The sequence below is a fragment of the Atta cephalotes genome, assembly GCF_000143395.1.
Source record: "Atta cephalotes unplaced genomic scaffold scaffold00097, whole genome shotgun sequence".
In the NCBI taxonomy this organism is placed as follows: Eukaryota; Metazoa; Arthropoda; class Insecta; order Hymenoptera; family Formicidae; genus Atta; species Atta cephalotes.
Genome location: NW_012130161.1, coordinates 204635 through 228825, shown reverse-complemented (window position 1 = coordinate 228825; position 24191 = coordinate 204635). Strand labels below are relative to the sequence as shown.

The 24191-nt window shown below is 35.9% G+C and overlaps 4 protein-coding genes across 4 annotated transcripts; 3 read left to right on the top strand and 1 right to left on the bottom strand.

Annotated features, from left to right (window-relative positions):
* Window positions 1-498: 498 nt before the first annotated feature.
* Window positions 499-2982, bottom strand: LOC105624943 (putative methyltransferase NSUN6). The gene is made up of 7 exons (XM_012206286.1): window positions 2860-2982; window positions 2647-2769; window positions 2085-2280; window positions 1840-2002; window positions 1417-1627; window positions 937-1224; window positions 499-830 (listed from the first exon to the last, which is right to left on the bottom strand). The coding sequence occupies exons 1-7, from the start codon at window positions 2980-2982 to the stop codon at window positions 558-560; spliced, it is 1377 nt and encodes a 458-aa protein (XP_012061676.1). The 3' UTR covers window positions 499-557.
* Window positions 2983-3854: 872 nt separating this feature from the next.
* On the top strand, window positions 3855-5073 carry LOC105624967 (rac GTPase-activating protein 1-like). Its single transcript, XM_012206310.1, has 5 exons — window positions 3855-4025; window positions 4158-4312; window positions 4384-4773; window positions 4877-5003; window positions 5059-5073. Exons 1-5 carry the CDS (start codon window positions 3855-3857, stop codon window positions 5071-5073), a joined length of 858 nt encoding a protein of 285 aa, XP_012061700.1.
* Window positions 5074-10704: 5631 nt separating this feature from the next.
* LOC105624942 (ADP-ribosylation factor 1) lies at window positions 10705-12049 on the top strand. The gene is made up of 4 exons (XM_012206285.1): window positions 10705-10852; window positions 11475-11584; window positions 11686-11811; window positions 11885-12049. The coding sequence occupies exons 1-4, from the start codon at window positions 10705-10707 to the stop codon at window positions 12047-12049; spliced, it is 549 nt and encodes a 182-aa protein (XP_012061675.1).
* Window positions 12050-15744: 3695 nt separating this feature from the next.
* Window positions 15745-23929, top strand: LOC105624966 (serine/threonine-protein kinase mTOR). The gene is made up of 6 exons (XM_012206309.1): window positions 15745-21952; window positions 22060-22202; window positions 22300-22440; window positions 22677-23301; window positions 23543-23723; window positions 23914-23929. The coding sequence occupies exons 1-6, from the start codon at window positions 15745-15747 to the stop codon at window positions 23927-23929; spliced, it is 7314 nt and encodes a 2437-aa protein (XP_012061699.1).
* The last annotated feature ends 262 nt before the right edge of the window (window positions 23930-24191 follow it).

The following is a 24191-nucleotide window of genomic DNA, read 5'->3' as shown; positions in this document are numbered from 1 at the left end:
AGTATATATATATATATATATATATATATATATATATATATATATATATATATAGATTTTATTTACAAAAATGTATATTTTATCACGCACACTCGTACGCACGCACGCACTATTATAAACACAATGATAAGAAGCAATGATCATGTTTCGAAATACTACTACTAAGACTGAAAGTCTATACTTCACACGTTTTTGACGTATATTATAGATTTCCAATACAGTGTAAGTATATCGGAATACGATCATAACGTAGGTTGCAGAAATTCCATTTTTAGAAACAAAAAAATTCTTTTTATGAGAAGAAGTCTTTGAAATAGGCATTTTCTCTTTTTTTTTGACATGTTCATTTTTTTAAACTTCTTCCAAACTTTCTCAGTCCCTTTCACTCTTAGAATCTTCTTCTTTATTTATGTCATAAAGAAGACGACAATAAATGTTTCTAATTTTAGCTAAGAATATTACAAATTTATTAAGTCAAAGAAATTCTCTCTCTTTCTCTCTCTCTCTCTCTTTTTATTAAAGTATTGTGTAATACAGCTTCGATCAATTTCATCATCTTAGGAACATTTTTTCAAACATGCAATAAAAAATCCAATAGAGTCACTTTCGGGACCAAATCTGCATACTTTTTTCGCATTCTTATTCGTTAAACCATTTATAATGTATCCTCGAGTGCCATATTTGTCTGTTTTTATTCGATCTTTAACAGATTGTAATTGCAATTTTGGAAATTGTTTCAATGCCCAAGCGATAATTCCTTCATTCTCCGCTATTGTGATAGTGCATGTACTATACACCAATGTCCCTTTTGGTTTCAAAAGACGTACGGCCTATATAATAATATTTATCTTTTTTAAAGTTTAATCTACGTGTATATATAATTAATAGATTACAGATACATGTTTATATGACAAATAATTTAATTTGTGTACTTACGGTAGAAAAGAGATTTCGCTGCAAAGGAATGTAAGAATGAAGTTGCATCGGCGTGATCGTATTGTATAATTGCGGTCTTTGACCTAACGCACTGCATGGAGTATCTAAGAGAATACGATCGAAATAATTTTCTTCGAATGGAGGTCCGTCAGTATGGATGAAATTATGTTCTCGTTTGATGACAGCTTTTGTAGCATCATAACAAAATATTTTTATATTTTTATCATTACACTTTTCCTTAAATCGTTTCACTTTACCTGAATTTTTCTCCAGAGCTATTATTGTACCCTGGAAATTATATCAAAGATGATAATTAAATTCAGTGAATACACTACATATCTACTTTTTTTTCTAATTATTATAGTTTCGTGCTTGTGCGAATTTAAATAAGAAGATAAAGTATACACAGTAATTCGAAAGAATAATATATGTTATATGTGCTGTGTAACAAAGAAATTTTTTTTTTCTTTAAACATTTACCTGTCCTTTCATAAGCAAGGAGATATGTGTAGTTTTGTTACCAGGTGCAGCACACATGTCCAGAATTGTTTCACCTGGTTGAGGATTTAAAACTAGGCTACACATAATAGAGGGCAAATTTTGTAATAATGCATGTGGTCTCAAAGATTCATTATTTACATTCAATTGTGGAACTCGTGAGATTACATCAGTCATAATTATTGCAATACCACTGGAAATTTAGTAAAACAATTTAGTAGAAAATAGAAAAGATTTAATAACGGGAATAAAGTTATCATCATGCGTGTAAAATTTTACATTTAAATGTGTACAATTTAACATTTAAATGTGTACAATGTATCTACAAAAATGATAGTTCTTTATAAACCACTATTCTAACATAATTAATCTATTCTAACATAATTAATATCTGGAACTCTATACCATGGATTTTTAGCTGTTTTGCAAAATAATTCTTTTCTTGTTTGTCGAAGAATGCCGTTACCTAAATATATCTTATTACTATTTGCATATGGTTTAATTAAACCTTTCTTACATTGACCAGTAACATCAGCGAATACACTAATTTTAGTATTAATGCTTAAACCTATAATTAAATAAATTTAATTACAAGATTCTTTTATGAATACTTTTAATTACAGAAAGAATTCTATGTACACAGACTCTACCATTTGGCATTCCAATAACGCCAGGAGCATAAACATGAGAACCTCTTAGCACAGCCGCACCACATATAGCATCAACAATAATTTCATCTGGATATATCTTTAAATCAAGAGATACCGAAAAATCCCAACTGTCGACTGCAATTATTCCATTTGGAAGATCTGGTAAGAAGTGAATAGATGGATCCGGTTTGCCATCCTAACATAATATATAAATAGGTATCATATGTAAAATTTTCTTGTAAAAAAAAAGTATGTATCTAGAAATGATATCTAGAATATACTATACAGAATATATCCAGGCCAAAAGACAAATCACATTTTTTTTTGTTTTAGAATTACGAAGGTTTAAGGAATAACAATGTATCTCAGATATGTCAAGATTATATAATATCTTGGAATATACGAGAATTTAATTAATTAAGTGTAAGTTTTTTTATACTATAATTTATAACTGAAAAACAACTATATGTCATAATTACTTCTTATTGTAGCAAGAGTAGCATCAAAATTATTAAATATCATAATTATGTATTACTAAAAAAAATTGATTTATTTGACGTACTTGCTTTAATGCTTTATATAAATTATCCAGATCGTTCGTATAATAATCCGTAAAACGATCTAGTCTATAAAAGCTCTTCTTAGGTGTTGTACATAACCATTTACATAGAGCATCAATCTTTTCCTATAATTTTCGTTTTTTTTAAATACAGATAGAAAATATTTAATTTTGTGTAAAGCGGTGAAATAATTTACGAAAATGTTATTAAAATACCTCAATTTCAGATTGTTCCAAGTATTTATCATTAGTTATCGCTTTTCTCAAGTCTTCTATTAATTCATCACATATTTCAAGTTTATGTTTAAAGGGCAAACAATGCACTTGTAATAATGTCATCTCTTTCTTTCTATTTTTCTATTTTTCTTATTTATCTTCATACGAATCTTGGTTCTTCAGCAGTTAGTTGAACGTCTAATATAGGGTAATTGTCGATGCAATTTATAATTTAGATAGATATATTCAGATCCAGATAAATTTTGAATATCTTCTGAATTATTGTTCAAAATTTCTCTTGAACATATATAGGAATATATTTTATTAACTAGGAAGTTTCTATTTAACCATTTGGTAAAAATGAAGAATTTGAAGGCTAATTGATTACAAAACATAACGGTTGATAAAACTCTCGCATAAAAATTTCTTTTATTTTCATAACAGTTCTCATTTGCTACGCAGCTATTTATTTTTATGTGGCAAGTTTAGAGTGTAATTAGGAAACAAAAATCTATCAATTTTTGACATTTATGGGACATGACAACATCCTGTGTGTAAGTAAATGGAGGTTTGTATATACAAAATCACTTGTGCGCTTTTCACATATTTAATTATTGTCATATTTACTATCCTAGTAAATATCAATTAACAGCTGGTATCATGATATCAATATTATATTTTCCTATTCAACATTGTAATTGTTACTTATAAAAGCATTATATATTATACTTATTTGTTGAATGAGAAAATAACTATACTCATGCATGATACATCACTTATATTAGGGTTTGCCTGAGATGATTATTTAAAAATAAAAAAATAAATGTCTTAAATTTATGATTATCCGTAGCGTATAATTAACAACAATAAATTAATATAATTGAAGTTATCCAGATAATACGTATTGTAATAAATTAATTTTTCTTTTATGTATAGACACTCGTGATAAATTAATACGATACTCATTTTATTTTTTTAATACAGTTTTGACCAATATGCCACAAACAAAATGTCTACCTTTGGAAGAGTATCAACAACTTTGTTTAGATTTAGATCGAATACGCAAAGAAACTGCAAGTCTTCATCAGAAATTATGTCATGCTAGAAGAAATTTAGAGGAGGAAAAACGTAAACGTCGAACAATCGAGCATTATAAAAACTTGTTGGTAAAACTTCTTCTAGCATTAATTTCCTAAGCTTTCTTATACATATAAAAAATTGTTTTAAAGATATATATATTATTAAATTATAAAATATTTATCATTTAGTTTTAAAGCAAGTATATTTGTGTTTCAAAGGAAAGCCAAATCAATACGGTTAAAAAGGTATTATTTCATGACAGAGAAGTAAACTTGAACGAAGATATAAGAAAGAAACTAGAATTTCTGAACAAATCCGAAATAGAATATACAAGTAATAATTTAACTGTCCAAGACAAATGGAGTGATAGACAGTAGGTATAGAACTAACATAAAATATTATATAATATATATTCTATTTACACAAAAATTCCATGATTTTTAGTCTGACTACAATAGCGGAAACGGATTCTACAGGTTCGATATTAAGTGATTTAAATTGTTTATCCAAGTCAGAAGATGATTTGGATACCGATATTATCATAAAGGTTCAGAGAGAAAAAAAGTGGAAAGAGTATAAACCTAGTGGTGAATATTCTATGAATAAACAGTGTGGCACATTAAATAAAATTGTAGAATTTAATTCGCCAGATGGAATAACAGCAAATATTAAGACAAAAGATAGTGCACGTTCTGTACCTGTTACAACCCAAATTGCATCTAACAAAGAAAATATTGATTCTAAATTATCCAAGATCGAATCGTCTTTTGCTAATCACAGCTTTATATCAAAGATAGTTATTAAACCGGAAACATGTACTCCATGTGGTAAGAGGTAATATCTAGGAAGATGATTAGCGACAGTTGTATAATGAAGATACAATTAAAGATTTAGACCATTAAGTTATATATCTCATTTTCCTTCTGTTTGATGTTAGAATCAGGTTTGGAAAGATAGCACTGAAATGTAGAGATTGTCCTGTTACATGTCACACAGAATGCAAGATTCAAGTTACTTTAGTTTCATGTGAATGCAGAAAATCGGCAACGCTATACGGTGGATCTGTAAGTACTGCACGAAATAATAACACAATACTTTATGTACTTTTTTGTATTTCAGGTTGTCATGAAATAAATGCGATGCTAGGAAATTTGTTATTTAACTGGATTATTCTGGAAATATAAAAAGCTATACCACGATTGAATTAAATTGAATTAAATCTTAATTTAATTATCATTTATAGACTATTGTTGATAGCTAGATTACTGACAATAGATATAATTAAAAATATGCTATTTTAATTGAAAATATGCTATTATATAATTAGAGGTATTCAATAAATTTGTAGCATTCATACATATACATAATGATCGTTGCTTTCTGTAGCTCGCTACTCAGGGTTGCCAAGTCGAAAAGAATAATTTCCTTAGAATTTATAATAAAATTTCCCGAGAAAAAAAATAGAAAATTTTATAAAAATTTAGGGAAAGAAATCACAAAATTTCTGAGAAAAAATTTCCAAAAATTATTTTTTATTTTATGTTTAGTAAATAATGGCACAAATCAAAATATGTAGTTTTATACATTTCATAACAATTGTGTTGTAACTTTCTTTCATATTTAAAAAATCATAAAATTTCCTGATTTTTTTTTAAATATTGGAAAAGTTTAAAAATTTCAGTAGATTTCGATTAAAATTATGTTTTCTTATATATAATTCATTAAATTTCATTGAATCTTAAAGAAAACAGGAAATTTCTCGAAACTTGGCAACTCTGATCCAATTACGTAGTACGTTTCAGCACGTTTCGCGCTGTAATAAACTTTCTACAAGAAGCTATTACTCCAGAGCCACAATAGATTTTTAAGTCATAAGAAATGAACGAATCATAATCAATTAAGCGAGGAACACAGACTCTTGCATAATGCATAACACATGAGGCATAAGAAGATGAACCAATCAAAATTCTTCGTTTTCTTCTTTTCCATGAAATAAAGGACACTGATTGATTGATTTTCTTATGCTTCATGTTTTATGCAAGAGTCTGTGCTCCCCGCTTTATTTTCCTCGCGTTTAACCATAAATCCGGATCTACAATAGGATTTTAAGCATTAGCAATCGAGAACATGCGAGACAGCGTTTTCGCATTTTTCTATCCCATATCTTTCCCACGATTGGTTGTTCGAATCACGCATCCTCTGTCCCGCGTGTTGATTCCCGTACCATGTGATTTCACTCTCAAGCGAGGAGCACAGACTCTTGCATAATGTATAACACGTAATGCAAGAAGAAATTGAACCAATCAAAGTTCTTTGTTTCCTTCTTTTCCATAAAATAAAGAATAAATATAATTGCTTGAATTTTTTATGCTTTATGCATGAGTCTATGCTCCCCGTTTTAACAAACAGGATTTAAGCCTTAAGCCATAAGAAATGGATGAATTATAGTCATTGACTGCATTCAACAGACTCAACAGTGGGCACTCGCTGCTATTGATGTTTGATTCTAAAATCTGATTTAAAAGAATACACCAATAGCAGCAGCGCTCACTTAATTGTTGAATTTGAACGCAGCCAATTATTCTCCTCGCATTTGACTTACGGTTTAAAATGCTTATTGTAAATCCGGAGTAACCCTGGATTAGAGTCCTAAATATAACAGAGAAACATCACCTCTGCTACGATTTCTGATTGGTTCTGCCATTTTTTTTCTACAGATAGTCGCATGAATATTCTAGGATTCTAATTTCGGTAAATATCATTTTTAAATCTTGATATGTATACTGCAGTCTCCAAAAAGAATCAGTATTTCTTTGTAGTCAGTAAAAACACTATTGTTATAGGAATCACACCGTTTGCGGAATGACAGATATAAACACAGATCACATTTTTTCTTTGGACGATCCCTTTAAATATGCTCGGTGGCGTTTCTCTGTTATATTTAGGACTCTATCCTGGATTTACAATAAGTGTTTTAAACCTTAAAAGACAGTTGTTCTACCTTTTGGTAAATTTTACTTATTGGATAAGTAGCAAGATTATCCAATCACATGCGCGAATTGTCAGATTTATCTTACAGATAAAATTTATCAAAGTGGAAAAATTGATCTTAAGTCGTGAGAAATTAACCAATTACAGTCGAATTCGAGAAGAATAATGGATTATGATTCGTCCATTTCTTATGACTTAAGGCTTAGAATTCTATTATACATCCGATGGAGTTATGGTTTAAAACATAAAACACCTATTGTAGATTGGACTTACGCAACTCGTTATCGAGTTCACAACGAGTTACAGAATACAGGCCCTCTAAAAATACATCAATAAATGCATTCAGAACGTCAACCGTTCATTGAGCGCTTAGTCTTTCATTTGATTGATCTATATTTCAGAATCTAACGGAATATGCCAATGGCTGTGTTCAGTGTAAGAATCACTTACTGAGCAAAAACGGAATTAATAGGTTTATTCATTACAATTCGTAATGCAGAATAACTTGTCTATTATAAATAATCTGTAATTATCTCTCATATTTCTTACTTATTTATTACTGTTTATCATTAATGCTATGTTTGAGCCGTTTTGTAGCGCTTAATGAGAGAGATGGAGCAATTTATAATTGGTCGCATTAAGCAGATTCAACTATTGCGAAGCGAACCCATGAATGCTCGCTACTATATATTAGTGTATTCTATTAGACCACTTAATTGCAGCGAGTCAACGCTTGGTGTCACAGGGGATCTATTCTGCATCTTGATATGAGATAAAAATTATGAAAGTGATTGAATTTATTAGAATACTAATTATTTCATTGGTCAATACCTAATAAATTTGCTCGCTTTTGTAATTTTCACCTTGTTTGAAAATACAAGGTATTTGTTCGCGTCGCATGCTCAACATGTTGTAATATAATATGTTCCTACCATAGTTCTTACTCATTCTAACGCGCTTGATAGAGTGAATAGGAGTTGTGATAGGAGAATCGACTCTCTGAGCTGCGTTCTACTCAACATTTACAACGCTTGTGAAATCATTTCATTCTTTTTGTTTGTCATAATTGTTATATGTCAAAGAACAAACGATGCTTCATCTCGTTTCAAATTACAGATTGATTCCCTGATAAGAGTGTGCTATCAATTCTTCCACATGAATAATTGGCACGCTTTTATTGTGTGGATGTAGTACAGATATGAACCACGTCCACTTTATGTGGACGATACAATATTTTATCGACAATGGCCCAGTTTTCACCGAGAATTTAAACCGGATCAAAATGTAAGAATCAACCAACTATAATCAAGTATTCCCCTGTTATAGTCGAACGACAAGAAAAATGCTAGTTCTCAAATCGAAAGTGGATGTATGTACTGATGGTAGTGTGCGATTTCGACGATAACAGGAATCAGGAGAGAAGCCGGTAGCCTCTCTTCAGATTTCCCTCTAGAACATTGGCGCCGAACTCTCAAGAGTCTCTAGTCTAATTATAGTCTAATTATAATCTGTGAGCCTGCGCACATTATTTACAACAAATATTAAAAATAATACGAATAAATATTGAGATTTCAACCTCTATATATATATATATATACCAAATATAAAAGTTACATGCCGGAATACACGGTTTCTGGTTTCTAGGTTGAAATCTTATTATTTATTCCTATTCCTAATTACTAATATTTCCTCCATTGTGCGCAGGGCCTATGAGTTAACAAAATATACAGAACTCTCTCGTATTACTTCACATTACTTCTAGGAGTACTAAACTCGACGTTACCGGTTACGAGGCACCATCTCGCGATATTATCGCGTACCGTGTTGTTAATTTCCATCATCACGTGACTCATCGAGCCAATCGTGGCAGCTCGATGACCCTATACGTGGCATAAGTTGCAGATCCTTTCCACGTCCGCCATTTTGACATACGGTACTTTTCGGGAGTGTTGGTTTTATGTTTTATCGTTTCTCGTGAAAATAATCTTTTTTACTGAAACGTAAGTAACGTAAGTGGCATATATGTGCAACGTGGCGTCACCAAAGAACTCGATAATAAGAGCAAGTTTCTGGGTAATGGATCTTTGAGCGGAGAACCTTTGACGATTCTCTGGGGAGTAGGTCGAAGGTGACAGGCCACCGGGTGTACGCAGTGGCTTCGCAAACCGCACGATATCCTCTACTTTGCTCGCGCGGTTTCACTCTCTGCTGGTATTTTTAATAATACCAACACCCTTAAATAGTACGAAAACCGCATAGAGATCGTCGGCAAGGCAGTCAATAGTGATCCCCGAGGGTATGCTGGTCCGATAATCACAACGATTTTATTGAGGATGAGAATCGATAGCGAGCAGCGTGAAGAGAGTCTCTCGTGCATGTGCTCTTTCATCATCTTTTTCTTTTTCTCTCTCTCCCCTCCTCCCTCCGTTCTTGACGAAAGGTATCGAATGTACGATTCCCGCCGTGTCGAGATTCATTGTCGATTGTCCTGTGTGTGCGTGAAGATGCGTACATTGTGTGTGTGTGTGTGTGTGTTGTGTGTGTGTGTGTGTGTGTGTGTTGCATGTATGTATGTATGTATGTATGTATGTATGTATGTATGTATGTATGTATGTATGTATGTATGTATGTATGTATGTATGTATGTATGATGTACATATGCATGTTATATCCTCTCGTGATTGCTTTTGTACGCGATCAGGTTAGTTTGTGAAATTTTGGAATCTTAATTCTTATCGTGTACATACGCGTGAACACGTCGTGATCGCACGACCGCAACCGCGAAGACTGGAGATTGATGCTCCGATTGATCACGAATGCTGCTTTTCAAGAAACGTGTCTTAACATGTCGCCGCAATCGATTTCGAGTTTCTCTTTCATTCACATACAAATCGTTTCTTCGTCTATCGTTTCTCACGATGTTTCCTGTTACTCTCCTGTACTTGATTTTATGCATAAAAGATAGAAGAAGTAAAAGAATCGACATCTTTATACACATTCGAATGTTTTTCAATTGTAAATGTTAGATGATATTTATATACATAAATATTTTTTGTACATATTACGCGCGTATTTAACAATCACATAATTTTGCTGAATTTATATTTCATCATATCAAGCCAATTTCTTCTTACATGAATGCTACAATTCTATCATTTAAAAATTATATATCACATCTTAATATATTGTGTTGTATAGTTGAAAACTATAGAAATGTTATACTTTCCATTGTATTTCTTGTTGCTTAGTGTTAAATGTAATATAAATACATAGTTTCAAACTATGTCATTGGAGGTGAAATTAGGGAATGCAGGAGTTGTAATCTATCATTACTGTTTAGAATGACAATGGCTGTAGTCAAAGTCTAGCTACAAATGCTTTGAAGACCAATTAGAAAAAAGAATTTTACAAACTAACCAATTAAAAAACACTTCAAAGCATTTGCAGTATTGTGTTGACTATACTCAATGTGTTTCTAGACAATATGTTAAAATCAAGCATATGTATGTGTATTTATCTAAAAGTTTGACATATTCGATACATATATTTTCTAAGAATATATTACAAACTATTTTTTATTGCATTACAATATAATGGAGATGTATATATACATATATATATTACATTGTAATGCAACAAAAATAGTTTATAATATATTATAGTATATTATAGTTAATATATAATTTATAATATATGTGTGTATGCATATGTATACATATGTGTGAATATATATATATGTGCATATGTTCAGGTCCTGACATACAAGTTCCAATCATGGGGAATATGTTTGCAACGTTATTCAAAGGTCTTTTTGGCAAAAAAGAAATGAGGATTTTGATGGTGGGTCTTGATGCAGCGGGTAAAACCACAATTCTGTACAAATTAAAATTAGGGGAAATTGTCACTACAATTCCCACTATAGGTAAGTACATGTCTTTTTCTTTCATGTGCACCTGTAATTTAAAGAATATATTATCAGATATTAAGTAATATTTGTATATTTCATTCCTATAAACAATTACAATTTCTCAATTTATTCGACCATAATATAGTTCATTTTTGTATATTTTAGAATTTTCATACAAAAAACTTCCTAGTTGTCATCACAGCCATATTGTACCATGATATCGGAAGTAAGAAATGATACGTTGATTTTTATTAGATATCATTTGTAAAAAAAAGCAATTTGGATAAAAAGAAATTATGAGATTGCTTTAAAACAATTGTAAAAAAGCCATGAAAGCTATTCTTATTCCTTACAATCGATAAATAGTGATAAAAAGTTATAAAAAATTCACTTATACTATTTACAATTATTTACCAGTTGTCAGGAGGAAGGAATATAATTTCTTTTCATTTCAACAAATGTTAAATGATTTTGTTTTATCCAAATTGTCTTTATTTACAAATGGCATATGGCAAAGATTAACATGTCATTTCTCTGTCACTTCTGACAGTTCAATATGACTACTCAGCAGCTTTAAATACTGTAATAGTTTATAAACATGTAAAAGATAGTACATGCACGTAAATGTATTTTTTAGGTTTCAATGTAGAAACAGTCGAGTATAAAAATATAAGTTTCACTGTATGGGATGTAGGCGGCCAAGACAAAATAAGACCTTTGTGGCGACATTATTTTCAGAATACACAAGTACGTTTATTTTTTTTATTAATTGTAAATTTTTAATGTTTTTCCATTAAATTGATATCTTATTTCCATTATCACATTATCTTTCTTTATATTTAATTTAGGGATTGATATTCGTCGTTGATAGTAATGATAGGGAACGTATCGGTGAAGCGCGTGAAGAGTTAATGAGAATGCTGGCGGAAGATGAACTTAGAGATGCAGTACTTCTCATATTCGCTAACAAACAAGTAAATAGTCATTTGTTGGATTTGCATAAGAGTGATTTAAGCAAAGGACACTATTAAATGAGTAACATTTCAGGATCTGCCAAACGCAATGAATGCAGCAGAGATCACCGACAAATTGGGGTTACATTCTCTACGTAATCGCAATTGGTACATCCAGGCAACGTGTGCCACGAGTGGAGACGGACTTTACGAAGGTCTCGACTGGCTTTCCAATCAGCTGAAAAATGCCAATCGCTAATTGGGAAAATTACTTTGTCAACATTCAGTTGCTATTAACATCATACAAAAACAGCTGCACGCCTCCTCCCCCCTCTACTACGAATGGGCAACAAAAGAAACAACCGATACAAACGTCGCAAGCTCTCCGCGATTTGAGTGGAAAATGTAGAAGAGGTTATTCCTGGGAGTTGACTGTGTGTCAGTAGATTTTTTTTTTTTTAAGGGGAGAGAGGAGCGGGAAGCGGCCGCAGGCACACGATCGAACGGCCACATCGGACTATTGCCTTGCGCAACTTATAATTATTATTATTATTATTATTATTATTATATTAGCATTATATAGTTACACTTTTTACACAGAGATGCCACAAACATGTGGAAAACTTGGAAGTAATTATATTAAAGTACCTAACTTTGAAACATACGATACACATTGATTAATGAGTAATTTAAATGATACCTCTCTTCGATGAGAAAATTTAACACAACGCGCGCGCGCGCGCACGCACACGCAACACACACACATACACACACACACACACACACACATATACATACATACACATGCGCGCGAAAAAAGAGAAAGGTAAAGTACCCACAATGTTGCCAGTTTTGAATGCGTTGAACATACCGATTATCATAATGTAGCTGCATATTGTACATTACATTATATAAATATGATAAAAATGTGATCGATAGACGAAAGAATGTTGCTCTGTCCACTACATTTTCAAAATTACTCTTGCTTTGGCCCAGCGCGATTTACAAAAAAAATACAAACAGTGATTGCAGCAGACAATGCAATGACTTATCATTTCCTAGTTACAAAAGTTTCTTTCTATTTTTTCAAATTCTCGGCGATAAAAAAAAACTTGGAAAAACTGAAGATGTGGATAATTATCTGACGGTAACTATCTGGCTACGGCAGCTGTACATCTTCCTTTCACCTGTCCGTCTTCAAGCTTACAGTTTATTCAAACATATATTGCTAGAAAAAAATGATTTATTTATTACACCTCGATAAGAATTAGAATATATCCTCGACATTCCGAAATTGTGCAGTGAACGCGATGGAAAAATTCAAAGACTCGAGAGAGATTTGAAAAGATTCTCGAGTTGTCAGCGAAGAGTCAGGCCTCGTAATTGTTAAATTCGTAAATTTTTGCGGTATTATACGCCATTAATTTTGGTACTATAATTTACGGTCGTTCTTACGATGTCCCAACATTTTTTTATTTTGTCTTTGAAATACATTGTTTTTATAATATACTTCTATCCTTCTAATTTTTCATTCAATCGCCTTTTCGTCATATGCGAAAATTCGTATAATTATGTATGAATGTTTAAACAATTTGTGAAATATATTATAATTGTGCTTTATATAAGTAGTCCATACATTATTCGCCAACGGATACATAGCCTTTATTTTTATTTAGGTTTTATTTAGGTAAAATCTTATTTAGATTGGTAATCAATTCCGAACGTATCCCACATCTTCGCGTGTAACATTGAGAGGTTAACAAACTTTAATGTATAATAAAAATAGAGCGATAACAGATATTTTTACGAGTAATTCTTTTATCATCGATTATTCTCGCATCCTAAGATCAAAGACGTGTAGCGATACGCGCACGCGCGCGTTTATCTAAATCACTAAGGTCTAAGATTGTTCTACCTTTTGATAAATTTTACCTGTTGGGTAAGTAGCAAGATTACCCAATTACATGGCGGATTGCCAAATTTACCTAACAGGTAAAATTTACCAAAAAGTAAAACAACCGGCTGCTAAAGACTCTCTAATTGAAGTTTGGCCATCTTCTCGGTTTATGATTGTCCGACATTTTTTATCCATTCTATTTAAATGCATAATGAAAATACTTTATGCTTTTACTTTAAATGTATGATGCATGCCCATGGACTTATCATAATATTTACGATTAGATACTATTAAATTTTTACATTTTTTTAAATTTTAATTGTCAGCAGAGAAACTTAACTTACAGAAGTTTGTTCTTATTACCTTTTTCTTATTACCATTGAAATCGCCTATACATTACATGTCTGTAGTGTACTAAGTAGTACTAAGGCTGTGTTTCAAAATTCACTGCCTAGTACTGAAAAACTATAGTTTATGTCACGTACACTATAGATTTCATTTTCAGTACTGGCAGTAAATTTTGAAACACAGCCTATATATCCTGAGGATTTAGTACAGACACGAACTACATGTACTTTCGATGATACGATTTTATCGATAGTGTCAAAAAATGTATGCAGCACGTAGTTCCTAAACTAAAAATGGACTGGCAGTAGTGTACGGACGATATTTTAGTCTCTTTAATAAGAGTAATGTTGCGATGTAAGAATGGAAAAACTCTATTGCCGGGTGCCGGTCGGAAACTTAAGACGGGGAGCACAGATTCTTACATAACATTAAAAGGTTATCCACACAAACTTGCATAATCGTATAAGGGCCACTTTCACCAAGCTCCGATTAACATAATGGACCTAGTAATTTCTCTTCAGTTCACGGTTTTTTTCTCTGATAATCAGCTTCAGTTGGAATCTTGCAAAGTTACTAGGTCCATTAAATTAATCGGAGCTTGGTGAAAGTGGCCCTAAACGTATGCATAATAAAAATTATCCAGTCACATGTGCGTCTTCATAATGGGTCTTCTACAATAAACACATTAGTCATTAATCAAAAATCAGAAACTAAAAATTGATCAATCACAGTCCTACCAGTTTCTACCGAGGGATTATTTCGGATCAAAATGTAAAAATCAATCAACTACAGTCGAGCTTTCCCCTGTCTTTCTACTGTAACAGGAGAATACTTGATTGTAGTTGGTTGGTTCCTACATTCTGATCCGGATTAAACTCTCGGTGGAAACTTTCGGTCACTGTCGTTAATTTTTAGCTTCTGTCTTCTGATTTATGACTAATGGCTTATTGTAGAAGACCCATAAGAGAAATGCGATTGGATAATTTTTTTAATGGTGGTTTATGGCTTCTTCAAAATAAGCCATAAACTGTACACGCGTCAAACCGAATGAGACAGTGTTAGAAGTCTTATAATTTAGTTATTTGCCTAGTGACGTGGACGCGCGCGACGCGTGCGTCAAATGAAATGACGCGTCCATGAGTTCTTACCTTTACGACTTTACGACAGTAGCGCCAATTCAATCAGTATGCATCTTCGCTCGTAAGGTTATAATTTTCGCGCGTTTGGGAGAGATATTTGTATTCTTAATATTTTTTGTCGCGGGACGTAACAAGAACGACATACGAGTTATGCAACAAAGCAACAAACAAACTGATTGTTCGTTAATGGATGATAAGTAAGAAACATGATATTGTGGACGGAGAATACCGGAGATCGGATATGTCATCACGTATATATATGTATATATACTTGTATTGAAATACGTTTGTATAAATGAGGACTCGATGTTTTTTTCATCGCATAAATGGAAGTATTTGTATTGCTAGCAACAATGCTGTGCCGCAAAAAGGAATCCATATATAGCCAAGTAGGTGCAAACGTAATATAATAATGTATCGATTTTATTGTTCAGTAATTACATAGGTGATAGGAAATAATGAAACGTAGTTGCAAAGTAATAAAAATGATTTTTTCAGAGCATTAAATCATAGGATGGAATTTAGACTGTTATGTTTTACACTCTGATTTATACATCTAATGCTAAAACAATGTCAAGTATACTGATGCAGCAGTTTGTCCAGCGACTCAAGTCAAGAAATGAGGAGGCCCGCAACAAGGCAGCACGCGATCTGTGTCTATACGTCAAGCGGGAACTGCGGGAGGCATCACAGGAGGAGATCATAGCTTTTATGGATGAATTTAATCATCACATATTCGAAATGGTATCCGCCTCTGATATTAATGAAAAGAAAGGTGGTATATTAGCCATAGTTTGCCTTATAGGAGCGGACGTAGGTAATTTTAATACACGAACGGTACGATTTGCTAACTATCTTAGAAATTTGATACCTTCCAACGACGTAGGCGTTATGCAATTAGCTGCAAAGACTGTTGGGAAGTTGGCGCTAGTGTCTGGTACTTATACAGCCGAGTATGTCGAGTTTGAGGTAAAACGTGCCTTCGAGTGGCTTGGTACGGACAGACACGAGGGCAGGAAACATGCTGCCGTACTTGTACTAAGAGAACTCGCTGTCTCTGTGCCAACATACTTTTTCCAACAAGTTACACCATTTTTCGAGTTGATATTCAACGCTATACATGATCCTAAGCCAGCTATACGGGAAGGCGCAGTAGAAGCTTTGAGAGCGGCTCTGGTAGTTACAGCTCAAAGGGAAACTGTGAAGCAAATGCACAAGTCACAATGGTACAAACAGTGCTACGACGAAGTAATCGACGGATTCGAGGAGATTCATTCGAAAGAGAAGGGCATTAATAGGGATGACAGGATACATGGTTCGCTATTAGTGTTGAACGAACTACTAAGATGCAGCAATGTCCAGTGGGAAAGGAATTATGAGGCTTTAATGGAAAGATTAAATGGTTCTACGCAAAATGAAAATGATATACTTTCCTTAATGCCATGCTTGAGGACAACGATAGGATCCAAATGGGCCGGATATTGTACCCAGAACGCGACTGCGTCTCAGCACACGTTGTATCCAGCGCATGAGTCGACTGTTTGCAGATGTTTGATGCAGGATAGATTGGATGATATTTATAATGACGTTATGAATCAAAAAATATCGAGGAATCCACATATTCAACATGCCCTCATGATGCTATTGCCAAGACTCGCCGCATTTAACAAGGAAAAGTTTATAAGGGATCATTTGAAAGAGTCTTTGGCATACCTTTTATTAATCCTACGCAGTCGTGAGAAAGATCGTTACGCCGCTTTCACATCGATCGGCTTTATAGCCGTGGCAGTGGAAGATGCAATAAATCCATATCTGCCAAAAATTATGGAAATGATCAAAAGTTTGCTACCATCTAAGGAAACCCCGAGCAAGAAGCGTACTTCCTTAGAGCCAGCGGTGTTTGTTTGCATTACCCTGCTCAGCCACGCGGTCAAACAGGTCATAGCCTCTGATGTAAGGGACTTGCTGGAGCCCATGTTTCAAACCGGATTAAGCCCAATATTGACCACGGCTCTTAGAGAGCTGGCGCACAGCATTCCGTCTCTGCAGGTGGATATATCTCAAGGTCTCTTGCGAATGCTGTCACAGGTTTTAATGCAAAAACCTTTGAGACATCCCGGTGCACCGTGGACGGCGACTAGTCCTAGTTCTACAGGGGATGACGTTTCGTCGACGGTACTTGCATTGAAAACATTAGGTACCTTTAACTTTGACAATAATCCATTGTTGCAGTTCGTCAAGAGATGCGCGGATCACTTTTTAACATCAGAACAGGCAGAGGTCCGATTGGAAGCTGTCAAAACGTGCTCTAGGTTATTGAGATTAACACTGAATCAGTCTGGCCCTACGGTAACCACTACTGTCTCAACTGTTCTGGGTAAATTGCTGGTAGTAGGAATAACCGACACAGATCCCGACGTTCGTCTGTGGGTGTTGGCGTCATTGGACGATTCCTTTGACGTTCAGTTAGCGCAAGCGGAGAATTTGTCTGCGCTATTTATCGCCATGAACGACGAGATGTTTGAAATAAGAGAACTAGCAGTTCGTACTGTTGGCCGACTCAGCACACTAAATCCCGCTTACGTTATGCCATCGTTGAGGAAGACTTTAGTCCAATTTCTGACGGAATTGGAGCATTCAGGTATGGGTCGAAACAAGGAACAAGCCGCTCGAATGTTGGATCATCTGGTAGTGACTGCGCCGAGACTCGTTCGACCATATATGGAGCCAATTTTAAAAGTTCTTGTCCCAAAGTTAAAGGAATCCGATCCCAATCCCGGCGTTGTGCTGGCCGTTCTGCGCGCGATTGGTGATTTGGCGGAGGTCAACGGTGCCGAAATGCAACAGTGGATGTCCGAGCTTTCATCGATATTACTGGAAATGTTGGTAGACGCCAGTTCGCCTGAGAAAAGAGGAGTAGCGTTATGGGTATTTGGCCAATTAGTTGGTAGCACAGGTCACGTAGTGAAACCGTACATACAATATCCGACCTTGCTGGATGTTCTTATTAATTTCCTCAAAACCGAACAACAGCCGATTATCAGAAGAGAGGCCATTAGAGTGCTCGGACAGTTGGGTGCATTGGACCCCTATAAACACAAGATGAATATCGGACAAATTGACTGCCAGTTGGACACGCTCACCTCAATGGCAGATACCAAGAATGACGTGGAGAACACTCAGGATTTGACAACCAGTGAAATGCTAGTGAACATGTCACCATCCACACTGGAAGAATTTTATCCAGCGATTGCCATTACGACGCTTATGCGAATTATTCGCGAGCCGACCTTGTCTCAGCATCACACCATGGTGGTGCAAGCGGTGACCTTCATATTTAAGAGTCTTGGTATAAAATGCGTACCATACATCTCTCAGGTCATGCCAAGCTTCTTGAACGTCGTTCACACGGCGGACATAAATTTCCGAGAATTTCTATTCCAACAATTGGCTGTTCTCATCGCTATCGTGAAGCAACATATACGCAACTATTTGGATGACATATTCATCTTGATTAAGGAATTCTGGACTGTGAATAGCCCGTTACAGAGCACGTTGATTCTTTTAGTCGAGCAGATCGCAATGGCCCTAGGCGCGGAATTCAAGATCTATCTGCCACAACTGATGCCACCGATACTTCGAGTACTAACGCATGATAGCAGCAAAGATCGCGCAGTGACGGTGAAGCTGCTTCTGGCTCTACAGACATTCGGGAACAATCTGGATAATTACTTGCACCTCGTACTTCCACCGATCGTTAAACTGTTTTACGCAAATGACTGCCCGATAGCCGTGAATAAGGTTGCTCTCGAAACGGTCGATCTCCTCGCGGATACGTTGGATTTTACAGATTTCGCGTCGCGAATCGTTCACACTCTGGTACGTACATTGGACCAATGTCCAGAATTAAGGAACACAGCCATGGACACACTTTGCGCTGTCGTGATGCAGTTGGGCAAAAAGTATCAGATTTTCATCGTGTTAGTCCAGAAAGTTATGACGAAACACAAGATAGTCAATTCACGATATGATGTTCTAGTAGACAAGATACTCACAGATTCGACCGCGGCAGATGGCGAAGATTTCTTACTGATGAGAATGCGGCACTCGCGCAATAAGAATCGCGAGTTCTCCTTAACGCCTTCGGAAACGATTAAGAAACTGAACGTATCGGCTTCGAATTTGCAGAAGGCATGGACAGCGACGCGACGGGTATCCAAGGACGATTGGCTCGAATGGCTACGATGCTTCTCCATCGGTCTCCTCAAAGAATCTCCCTCTCCGGCTCTGAGATCTTGCTGGGCGCTGGCGCAAACCTACGCTGTGTTACCGCGCGATCTGTTCAACGCGGCTTTCGTCTCGTGCTGGACCGAACTCGCCGAGAATTACCGAATGGAACTGATACAGACTCTGCATCAAGCATTGATGGTTCCCGATCTGCCCACCGAAGTGACGCAAACCATTCTGAACTTGGCTGAATTCATGGAACACATTGACAAGGGTCCTTTGCCATTAGACAATAAGATTCTCGGGGATACGGCAATGCATTGTCGTGCATATGCCAAGGCGTTACACTACAAGGAGGACGAGTTTCACAAGAGCAGGAACAGCAGCGTGTTCGAGTCCCTGATTTCCATCAATAACAAACTTCAACAGAAAGAAGCGGCGGAAGGTCTGTTGGAATATGTGATGAATCACAATCAGCAAGATCTCAAGGTCCAAATACGTTGGTACGAGAAGCTTCACAACTGGGATAAAGCATTGCAGTTGTATCAGGAACGTCTGGAGAGCGATTCCGCAGATGTGGAGTCTACTTTGGGAGAGATGCGTTGTCTGGAGGCTCTCGGAGAATGGGGACAATTGCATGAGGTTGCTACAAAACAATGGACGAATCAGACCGACGATACCAAGCAAAGAATGTCGAGAATGGCGGCAGCTGCAGCGTGGGGTTTGGGTCAATGGGAAAGTATGCAGAAATACGTTTCGTTGATACCAAAGGATACCCAAGACGGAGCATTTTACAGAGCGGTACTGGCGATCCACGATGAACAGTACAACGTCGCACATCAGTTTATCGATAGTGCCAGGGATCTGTTAGACACTGAACTAACTGCCATGGCTGGTGAGAGCTATCAACGGGCATACAACGCCATGGTGGAAGTGCAAAAATTGGCCGAGTTAGAAGAAGTGATCCAGTTTAAGCTGGTGCCCGAACGTAGAGCGGCCATCAAGGCCATGTGGTGGGAGAGGCTTCAGGGTGGACAAAAGATAGTAGAAGACTGGCAGAAGATCATACAGGTACACACGCTGGTAGTCTCACCGCACGACGACATGTACACATGGCTTAAATATGCCAGTCTCTGTCGGAAGAGCGGTAGTTTGATGCTATGTCACAAAACGTTGGTGATGCTGATGGGCACAGATCCATCCCTGACTCCAGATCAGCCGCTGCCGACCACTCATCCTCAGGTAACCTTCGCTTATTGCAAGCACTTGTGGGTTGCGAATAAACGCGAAGAGGCTTACAATCAGCTGCAGCGATTTGTGCAGACCTACTTGCAGCCGACAACAGCGGCGATAATTAATCAAGAGGACGAGAAGCAGTATGAAAGCAAAAAAAGATTGCTCGCCAGGTGTTACCTTAAGCTCGGCGAGTGGCTGGAGTCCTTGCAGGGTATAAATGAACATTCTATTCCCGCGGTATTATCTTATTATGCCGCAGCGACGGAGCATGATCCCACATGGTATAAAGCTTGGCATGCCTTCGCTTACACCAATTACGAGACCGTTTTGTTTTACAAACATCAGCAAGGTAGTGATTCTGCTCCTATGGAGGCTGCAGGCAACGGAGCGCGCAATAATCTCTCCAGCTCACAATATATATCTCAATTTACTGTCCCAGCTGTGGAGGGATTTTTCAGGTCCATCAACTTGTCGGATGGTAACTCTCTGCAAGACACCCTCCGCCTGCTTACACTCTGGTTTGATTATGGTCAGTGGCCAGAGGTGTATGACGCTGTGGTCGAAGGCATAAGATTAATAGAGATAAATACTTGGCTGCAAGTGATTCCACAACTCATAGCCAGAATCGACACTCCTAGAGCGTTGGTCGGTCGATGCATACATCATCTTCTCATAGATATAGGAAAAACGCATCCTCAGGCTTTGGTTTATCCGTTGACAGTAGCTTCAAAAAGTGCTAGCCACGCGAGGAAGACCGCAGCTAACAAAATCCTGAAGAGCATGTGTGAGCACAGTCCGACATTGGTCCAGCAGGCCATGATGGCGAGCGATGAGCTCATCAGAGTTGCGATTTTATGGCACGAACTATGGCACGAGGGCTTAGAAGAAGCTAGTAGATTATATTTTGGAGAGAGGAATGTTAGAGGCATGTTTGACACTTTAGAGCCTTTACACGCCATGTTAGAAAGAGGGCCGCAAACTCTAAAAGAGACGTCCTTCAATCAAGCTTACGGAAGGGATTTAATAGAAGCACAGGAATGGTGTAACAGATATAAAACATCTCGGAACGTGAGAGATTTGAATCAAGCTTGGGATTTATATTATCATGTATTTCGGAGGATATCCCGACAATTGCCACAATTGACCAGTTTGGAATTACAATATGTCAGTCCGAAATTGCTCATTTGCAGAGATTTGGAATTAGCTGTTCCGGGAAGCTATAGCCCTGGTCAACCTATCGTGAGAATAGCAAGCATTCATAGCTCTATGCAGGTGATAACTAGCAAACAGAGACCAAGAAAGTTATGCATTAAAGGTCAGTTATTTTTTAAAAGTAAATTAGATTCGAATATTTCGATTATATATAAAAAAACATGCTAATAATATTGATGAAATTTGCTTTAATATCTATGTATCTTGTAGGTAGTAACGGTAAGGATTATATGTTTCTATTGAAAGGTCATGAGGATCTGAGACAAGATGAAAGGGTAATGCAGTTATTTGGTTTAGTAAACACTCTCTTGTTACATGATCCGGATACCTTCCGAAGAAACCTTACTATTCAAGTAAAAGAATTTTCAGCATTTTACGTGTTTATAATATTATTTAATATTAATTAAAAGTTAAAGAAATATATGAATAATATTATGATTTTATATTTAGAGATACGCTGTGATTCCATTATCCACAAACAGTGGTCTTATCGGTTGGGTACCGCATTGTGATACGCTTCATACGCTTATTAGAGACTACAGAGAAAAGAAGAAGATATTATTGAATATCGAGCACAGGATAATGTTACGAGTGAGGAAGCTTTAAAAATTTTTATATTAAGAAATTTGTCTAGTATACATTGTAAGATATATGAGAATGTAACTTTTCTGTTTTCTTATTTAAATTAATACGATGTAGATTTCCAAAATGGATTATTCACCTCGTATAAAAGGCTCGTATCAAGGTCGAACCATCCATTATGAGTTGATCGCTCTTGGAGCCGTACGTTGCCTTATAATATTTTAAGGTTTTTTTTTCTTTTTTAGATGGCACCTGACTATGATCATCTCATACTCATGCAAAAAGTTGAAGTATTCGAGCACGCACTCGAACATACCCACGGCGATGACCTAGCGCGACTTTTGTGGCTGAAGTCACCGTCGAGCGAAGTATGGTTTGATCGTAGAACGAACTATACGCGCTCTCTAGCTGTGATGTCTATGGTGGGATACATACTCGGTCTTGGTGATCGTCATCCGTCTAACTTGATGCTCGACCGTCTCAGTGGTAAGATATTGCACATCGACTTCGGAGATTGCTTCGAGGTAGCGATGACACGCGAAAAGTTCCCAGAGAAGATACCGTTCCGTTTGACGCGAATGTTGATCAATGCGATGGAAGTGACCGGAATAGAGGGAACGTATAGAAGGACTTGCGAGTCCGTGATGTCCGTGCTACATCGAAACAAGGATAGTCTAATGGCGGTTCTAGAGGCATTTGTTTATGACCCTCTCCTGAATTGGAGATTGATGGACAATACCATGCCCAAGGGCAAACGATCGGACACTCAAGGCATGAGTGCCAGCAGCAGTCAGGAACACGGCGATATGCTCGATTCTCTTACCGCCACATTACCAAAGAAAGGTGTTCCGTGTAGTATTGAAAATGGAGGTAATTTTTAAGTCATTTCAACTTGACATCGTCACCTTGCTTATAAATTAATTGTTTTTATATATAGTTTTATTACACACGCGCGCGCTGTGTGTTATATATAAAAACATTAATAAAAATTGATCAAAATCGTAATAAAAAATTTAAAAAATTTAAAATCAACAAAAAATAATTTATATAAAAAAATCACTTAATTTTATTATCGTGACATCTACAATCTGCACTTTTGCAATAATTACAGCTGATAATAATCAACCAGAAGCGTTGAACAAGAAAGCCTTGACGATTATAACGAGAGTCAGAGATAAATTAACAGGGCGTGACTTTTCGCATGAAGAAACTCTCAGTGTGCGACAACAAGTCGATCTGTTGATCCAGCAAGCTACAAATAATGAAAATCTTTGCCAATGTTATATTGGATGGTATGTAATTTATAACTAGAAAATTTCGGGCACATTACTATTTATTTTTATCACTTACAATCTATATATTTTTTCATATTATATATGTAGATATCAACAATTTATTTAGTATTTATTTTGATATTACAAGAAACGATTGTATATAAATTATATTAAAAAATAACGATCTCATTGTTGTATGCTATTACAGGTGTCCGTTTTGGTAAATGATGAGGATGGACTTTACTCATTAAAGATGAATCCTCGTAAGTGTGCAATCGTCTGCTTTTGCATTTATAACTTTTATGAAATTATTAATCATGTTCAAGATTTTATGATAGTTCGTATCATGTGTGTGTGTGTGTGTGTGTGTGTGTGTGTGTGTGTGTGTGTGTGTGTGTGTGTGTGTGTGTGTGTGTGTGTGTGTGTGTGTGTGTGTGTGTGTGTGTGTGTGTGTGTGTGTGTGTGTGTGTGTGTGTGTGTGTGTGT